This window comes from Mesoplodon mirus (genome assembly GCF_964341445.2).
Source record: "Mesoplodon mirus genome assembly, chromosome: 3".
NCBI lineage: Eukaryota > Metazoa > Chordata > Mammalia > Artiodactyla > Ziphiidae > Mesoplodon > Mesoplodon mirus.
The window spans coordinates 105,879,498-105,886,423 of record NC_138978.1 but is presented as its reverse complement, the minus strand read 5'-3'; the positions used below and the strand labels follow the sequence as shown (position 1 = coordinate 105,886,423).

General features: G+C 57.7%; 1 protein-coding gene across 2 annotated transcripts; it reads left to right on the top strand.

Annotated features, from left to right (window-relative positions):
• The first annotated feature begins 204 nt into the window (after window positions 1-204).
• On the top strand, window positions 205-6,622 carry RHOC (ras homolog family member C). 2 transcript variants are annotated; one of them, XM_082614937.1, is made up of 5 exons: window positions 205-357; window positions 3,858-4,021; window positions 4,553-4,673; window positions 4,976-5,106; window positions 6,012-6,622. In XM_082614937.1, exons 2-5 carry the CDS (start codon window positions 3,866-3,868, stop codon window positions 6,183-6,185), a joined length of 582 nt encoding a protein of 193 aa, XP_082471063.1. In that variant the 5' UTR covers window positions 205-357; window positions 3,858-3,865; the 3' UTR covers window positions 6,186-6,622. The 2 variants fall into 2 exon arrangements, with proteins under 2 accessions (XP_082471063.1, XP_082471062.1); XM_082614936.1 differs by lacking the exon at window positions 205-357 and adding an exon at window positions 562-924.
• The last annotated feature ends 304 nt before the right edge of the window (window positions 6,623-6,926 follow it).

The following is a 6,926-nucleotide window of genomic DNA, read 5'->3' as shown; positions in this document are numbered from 1 at the left end:
GGCCCTTTCCTGACCCCACCCCGGGCGCCTCTCAACTTTCCCGACGCCGGTCCGCCGCTAGGAGCTGGAAGGTGGGGCAGAGGCAGAGTCCTCAGGGGTCCCGTTCGCCGCGCCTCGCCCCGCTACCCACTCCTCCACAGTCCCAGTATCTCCCCCAGGCGCCGGGGACTCTTGCTGGGCGACCCTCTGGGGCCGTGAGTGGGGGCCGTGAGCGGGCGAAGCCAAGGGCCGCCCGGCCCGCCCCTCCCCGCGAGTCGCCCCTCCCCGCCGCGGCGCTGGAGGAGGGCGGGGCGGTGCCCCTCGGGTCAGTGTCTGCCTCCGGCACCGGCCGCGCAGCTGGAAGCGGCGGAGCGGAAGGTATCCCGGGTTGGGGCTCTGGGCGGCGGGGTCGTCCTGGGAACTCATCCCCAGGAGAGCACTTCCCCCCTTCTCCGCCTGGCAGGAGCTCGGGGCGCCGGCCGGGGAGGGGCTTTGGTCCGAGCGCGGGCCGCCTGTCCTCCCTCGTACGCGGCGTCTGGGCGGTGCTGGGGTCGGGCCGGCTCGGCCCCTCCCTGCCCTCCTGGGCTGCAAGTGAGGGGCCCCGGGAATTGCCCCGCAGGGCCTCTCGCCTCTTGGTGTCCGAGTCGGAGTCAGTTCCCTTCTCCTCCCGGCTTCCCGGAACCTGCCCGGCCGGGCGAGGGGAGAGACGGCAACTTGGGTCTCCGCGAGGGAGCCCCAGCGCAGACGCTCTAGCTCCCAGGCCTGGCGGCCCTCTGTGGACCTGGGCTTGGGTGTGGGTCGGGGCCCGAGTACGGGTTGAGGTGGGAATTACCGCCGGGCCGGTGGAGTGGCGGGAATAGGGGCGGGTGTGACCGCGGGGGCTGCCACTGCCCCGGGGGTCTGGACGTCGCCCTAGATGGTTTCTGGAGCCGGCCTGGAGTGGAGGTACAGGAGATTGGGAAGGATCCAGCCCGTGTGTGCGTGTGTGTGTGTGTGTGTGTGTGTGTGTGTGTGTGTGTGTGTGGTTTTCAAGTTGAGAGGGAGGTATCTGATTTCTTCCCTAGACCTCAGGGGTGGTGGGCAGAGTACAGCAGAACCTGGTTCATCTGGAAATCTAGAGAATGACTGAGGAGACGGCAGCTGTTTTATTCCAGGGAAGGCCCCAGAAGTTCCAGGGTCATTCCAGGCCCCGTGTGGGGTTTGGTTGTCCCTCTTAGGGTCAGTGGGGCAGTTCCTCAGGGGCTGCCTCTCACAGGGAGCTGTTGTTCTCGCCATCTTGGCTTTGGGCCTGGTGGCCTGGCCTGGGCCAACTACTCTTCTGAGCCTGAAGGGAACGTCTTCTAATTGAGCTGGGGGGCTCTAGGTCATTTAATGCATGCCCTTGCCCTGGAGTTCTGGCCTCTGCCCACCACCATCTGGTGCCACCTAAACTGCCTTGCCTGGGGCGGGCATACTCATGCCTAAGCAACTGGTGTTCACCCCAGTGGTGAATGCTCTCCATCCCTCCATCAACACTGCCCATACCTGGTTGAGGCTACCCCAGCCTGTCTTCCCACAGTTGGACCAATGGAACCTGTGGGAGTAGGTGAGGGTGCTGGTCACCTGGGTGGAATTTCCAGGGGACCCCCTTTTCTTTTTTTTTTTTTTTAATTAATGTATTTTATTTATTTTTGGCCACGTTGGGTCTTCGTTGCTGCGCGGGAGCTTTCTCTAGTTGCGGTGAACGGGGCCTACTCTTCGTTGCGGTGCGCCTGCTTCTCATTGCAGTGGCTTCTCCTGTTGGAGAGCACAGGGCTCTAGGGCGCGCGGGCTTCAGTAATTGTGGCACAGGGACTCAGTAGTTGCGGCTCGCGGGCTCTAGAGCGCAGGTTCAGTAGTTGTGGCGCACAGGCTTAGTTGCTCCACGGCATGTGGGATCTTCCCGGACCACGGCTTGAGCCCGTCTCCTGCATTGGCAGGCAGATTCTTAAGCACTGCGCCACCAGGGAAGCCTGAGACCCCCTATTCTGAAGGGTGGTTTCCATTTTTGGAGGGGATCTGCTGGCAGGGTGAATGCCTTCTTGCCTGTTTTTGGGGTATCAGAGAGAGCCCCTGTTATGATGAGGAGAGTGTGGCCGTGCATTCAACTCCTATAAATTCCCTCTGATTCATGTCCACTTGCCCCCATCCCACTGTTGTGCATGTGTGTGTGGAGGGGAGGGAGGCCACCCGGGATCCCACTGCTGAAGAGAGCTTGCCTTGGGCTGGAGTATTCGCTTCCTAAAAGGCAGACCAAGGCAGGGCTGTGAGGTGGTGGTGGTGTGTGGGGCGTAAAGGAGTTCAGCCTAGTTTGACAGGATGTGGGACTGAGAAAAAGCCAGGTTTGGGGCAGAGATCAGGTTACCGTCCCCTTCTTTTTTAACTGCTCCCTGTGTGGTTGGTGCTGGGACTGGCCCTCATTTGTCTCTTTTTTGGGGGCTCCTCCCAGCACCGGCTCCAGCCCCCGCTTCTCCCAACAGCCTCAACTTCATTTCAGGCCCAGAGCCCGCCCTCTTCCTCCTGGGCTGTAGGCCTGGGAACTCCAGCCGACTGGAGGTCAGCTCCTCTCCCCAGGGAAGGAGGAAGTGAGGCTCAGCTTAGGTTCGGGGAAGCTGGGAAGGTGTGATGAACTGTGCAGATGCTGTTTGGTGTGTGTTGGGGGCAGGGGACACATGGAAACCCCAGGAAGCTGACTCCTTGCCCTGAGTCACAGGGAGGGGTAGGCAGGGCCTCAGGGTGAGCTGGACAGAGTGGAGGAAGGGGCTGTTCCAGGGAGTGGGTGGAAGTGATTCCCTAGTGGATTATTCTCAGTCGCTCTGCTGTGGTAGATGTGTGGCTCCCTACAGTGTGGTCATTGTCCCCTGCCTGGGGCTGAGTGACCCAGTGTAGCTTCCAGGCCCAGTAGGAAGCAGGGGGAGGAAGGCAGGCTGCCCGAATGTGGGCTGTGGGCACTGCCTGGACTGAGCCTCCTTTGTGTGACTCTGGGCTCTGGGGACCGGGACAGGGTGGGCCAGGGAAGCCTGCTGGCTGCTGCCACTGCCTTCTGTCTGGGTTTCCCTCCCTCTGCTCTCCTTCCCACCTCTGGGGTGATATGTAGAAAAGCAACAGACTCTAGAGTCACACAGCCCTGCTTTGAGTGCCATCCCTGCCACAGCTCTGAATTCGTTTCTTAACCTCAATGAATCTCACTTTCCTAGTTTGTCAAAATGGGGAGCTCACTACCTACTTTCCAGGCTTCTGGGGACTGAGGGAGGTGATTTTTGTCCAAATGCCCACCACAGTGCCTGGCACCTAGGGGTGTGATAAATAATCTTTCCCTTACCCCCCCCCATATGGGTAGGGACTCTTCGTTTTTCACTGGGCAGGCATGACTTGTGCTGACTGAGGGACAATGTGTTCCAGATTGAACCTTCACAATTATTAAACTTTAAAAAGTATCGAAATCCTGGTAACAAATACATCTGACTTGAAACCGTGATATGTAGAATAGATAAAAGCTTGCCCTTCTGGACACGTCACTGGTCCCTGAGCACCCCTCTAGGTGTCCAGGGGCCCACAGTTGGGGAGTGGATTAGATTAGAACTCATGCTTTTTGGCTCCCAAGTGGGTGGTTCTTCCACCTCCCATTTCTGTATTCTAACCCATGGGGGAGACCTGTCCCTGACCTTGAGATTAGGAATTTCAAGCTCAGTTGCCCGACCAATTGGTTCTTGGCAAGAACATGCCTGAGCAAGCCCTTTTCCCTCCCTCCTCTCCCTTCACTGGGTGCCTCGGTTTCCAGGGAGGGCTTGGGGGCCCCAGAGAAGTGTTTGTGGACTTACTGGCTTTTCCCAACATCCCCACTGCCTCTTCCCTACCAGCCCCAGCCATGGCTGCCATTCGAAAGAAGCTGGTGATCGTGGGGGATGGGGCTTGTGGGAAGACCTGCCTCCTCATCGTCTTCAGCAAGGATCAGTTCCCAGAAGTCTATGTCCCTACTGTCTTTGAGAACTACATCGCAGACATAGAGGTGGACGGCAAGCAGGTAAAGGCGAAGAGCCCCTTGGAATCACGCCTGCCCCCATCACTTATGGACCTGGGTTGTCCGTGCTCACCATCCACCCAGGTCCTTGCTTCACTCTCCCTGCTGGAACCAGTGGAAGTTAGGAAGTGAAACTGCAGTCTTAGGAAATCTGGATAACCTCCTGGTTTTTTACACACTGGCTCTGTAATCTGGGCCCAGTCCCTTTGCCTCTGGGCTTAAGCTCCCTGAGCTGTGAAATGGAAATAATGGTAAGGCCTCCTTCGAAGGGTTTTTATGAGTATTAAATAAAATAGTGGCGCTCCCAATGGCTGCACAAAGATCAAACGCTGTTGTCTCGGGATTTAAGAAACTCACCTTAGTTTATGTTGTGTGACAGTGATTAGCACTATCCCTGGCACATAGTAGGTGTTCAATAGGTAGATGTTCAGTGAACTTAAGGGACCGGGATTTCAGAGAGGACCTCTGGGTGGCAGGGTGTGGGGTGTGTAACTGGGGCCCTCAGGCTAGCTAAGCACTGGCCCTGTGTGACAGGTGGAGCTGGCTCTGTGGGACACAGCAGGGCAGGAAGACTATGATCGCCTGCGGCCTCTCTCCTACCCGGACACTGACGTCATCCTCATGTGCTTCTCCATCGACAGCCCTGACAGCCTGGGTGAGGGGGTTGGAGGGAGGGGGCTGAGAATCAACCAACCAGAGGGAGCTCTTGCCTTGGCTCCTTTCAGCCATCTTCAGAAGCTGTGTGGGAGGGGTGCTGGGGAGCCCCATTAGCCTCCTTCCCTGTGGTGACTCTGGTCCTCGGAGGGCTCAGGGGAGGGTGTGTACTGTGAGGTGGGGGTTGACCTGTGAAAGGGACTATCATGCTGAACAGCCTCTAAGACTCTGCCCTGGGGAGACAAGGGGACGCCTTCTAGCCTAAGTGGAGGCACCAACACCTGTTGGGACGTGTCTGTGCAGAAAACATTCCTGAGAAGTGGACCCCAGAGGTGAAGCACTTCTGCCCCAATGTGCCCATCATCCTAGTGGGGAATAAGAAGGACCTGAGGCAAGATGAACATACCCGGAGAGAGCTGGCCAAGATGAAGCAGGTGGGTGCAGCTGCCAGGCTGGGAGGCCTTGGGGAGGAAGGTGCCCTCTGAGGGCTTGTAGGCTGGTGAAGGAGCCTCCCTCCTACTGACTCCCCGTGTTAGAAGTGACAGTAGCGTCCACCTCCTACCCCCCGGCACCCCCATCCTGGAGAGGGAGAACCAGAGAGGCCCTTAGGGTCTGACCCAATATTCGATGAGACTGTCAGAGGACGGTGACTTGTCCAAGGTCACTTGGCATTTTGTCTGTTGTCCACTGTTTGGCATTGGGGCTATTAAGATGAATGAGAAAATCCTTGCCCTCAGCGAACTGGGTTCTTACAGTAGATGTTTTGCTTGAGGTATGCAGGTGGAGTCATCAGAGTACACCTGGGGAGGTGTGTGGGCTGCTGTGGATGTGGAACGGAGGGTATTATAAGTTGCTGGGAAAAGACCCAGAGTGAGGGAGCTGGCTTATTTGGGGACCTGGTAAGTGGCTTTCTAGCCAGAGGATGAGTTGATTAGGGAGAGCTGCCAGGATAAGGAGTCTAGACTATTCTTTGAAGATAATTATGGCAAAGTTTTAAACTGGGGACAGATATGGTTAGAGTCAGTATGTTAGAAAAATGATTCTGGCAGCCATAGAGGATGGATTGGAAGAAAGTGAGAACAGAGGCCGGGAGGTCAGTCAGGAGTTGGTAGATCCTCACTCAGGCAAGAGAAGAGTGTACCGTGGGGTATAGGGCTGATGGAGAGAATTTTGAAGGTAAATATGTCTTGGGTCTCTAGCCTAGAAGCTATCCATGGTGGCTGGGGCTTGGATGCTTTGTGGGGTCAGGGCTGGAGGAGATATTTGTTCTTGTTACAAATATGGGTGAGGTGCACCTAACCAGCAGCTTCCTTCGACCACTCTCCTTCTACCTTCCCAGGAGCCTGTTCGATCTGAGGAAGGCCGGGACATGGCAAACCGGATCAGTGCCTTTGGCTACCTTGAGTGCTCAGCCAAGACCAAGGAGGGGGTGCGGGAGGTGTTTGAGATGGCCACTCGGGCTGGCCTCCAGGTCCGCAAGAATAAGCGCCGGAGGGGCTGCCCCATTCTCTGAGATCCCCAAGCCTCCCCTCCTCCCCCCACCTCCCTTCACAGGGGTGCAGAAACTCCCCCTGCCCCCAGCAGCCCCACCCTATCAGGGATCCCTGCTGAAGGCTCCCTTTCCTAATTCCCTCCTGCCCAGGACTGCATCGCGCTTCCCCAGCCCTGATGGTGGTGGCCGTAGGCCCCGTCTCAGCACTCTGGGAAACAGAGCACAGTCCCTCCTCCTGTTGCCTTGGTCCAGGGGTGGGGCTCTTGATCCCTTTGGCCTTCCCCAGAGGATCATCACACCAGCACTTTATACACTTCTGGCTCACAGGAGAGTATCTGGGGTAGGGGACTTGGAGGGTGTAACCCAGAGTCCCGGGCCCCTGGTGTTTCTGCTTTGGACAGGGGCCTTGCATCTGGCTGTACTTGGTGTGGGGCATGAATAAAGGCCACAGGCTCCAACATGTGTGTGGCTTCCTGTCTTTCTCTCCTGGTCCCTGTGAGCCTGGAGTCCCATCTCTCCAGGGTGCTTGCCAGGCTGGCCCCCTGTCTGCAAAGGCAGGACTCCCGGGCAGGCAGGGTGGAGTCTTGGAGAAAAGGATGAGGTCATGCCTGGCTCTGGGCCTTGGAGGCGGGTGAGGGGAGTGGTCTGGAGCACTGGGCTAAACTTAGAAGCCTGTGGGTGGCTTCTCTGCCACCTCCCACTAGGTTTCCTCCCCTGGACATGGGGGTTGGGTTCCTTTGGGGGGGGCGGAGGGAGGGGTAT

What these genes read in the sequence shown, in the direction of transcription:
- RHOC (XM_082614937.1), top strand. Translation starts at nt 3,866, where the DNA reads ATGGCTGCCATTCGAAAGAAGCTGGTGATCGTGGGGGATGGGGCTTGT. An exon ending in TAGAGGTGGACGGCAAGCAG is followed by an intron (nt 4,022 to 4,552) that starts GTAAAGGCGAAG and finishes CCTGTGTGACAG; the next exon opens with GTGGAGCTGGCTCTGTGGGA. An exon ending in AGCTGGCCAAGATGAAGCAG is followed by an intron (nt 5,107 to 6,011) that starts GTGGGTGCAGCT and finishes CTACCTTCCCAG; the next exon opens with GAGCCTGTTCGATCTGAGGA.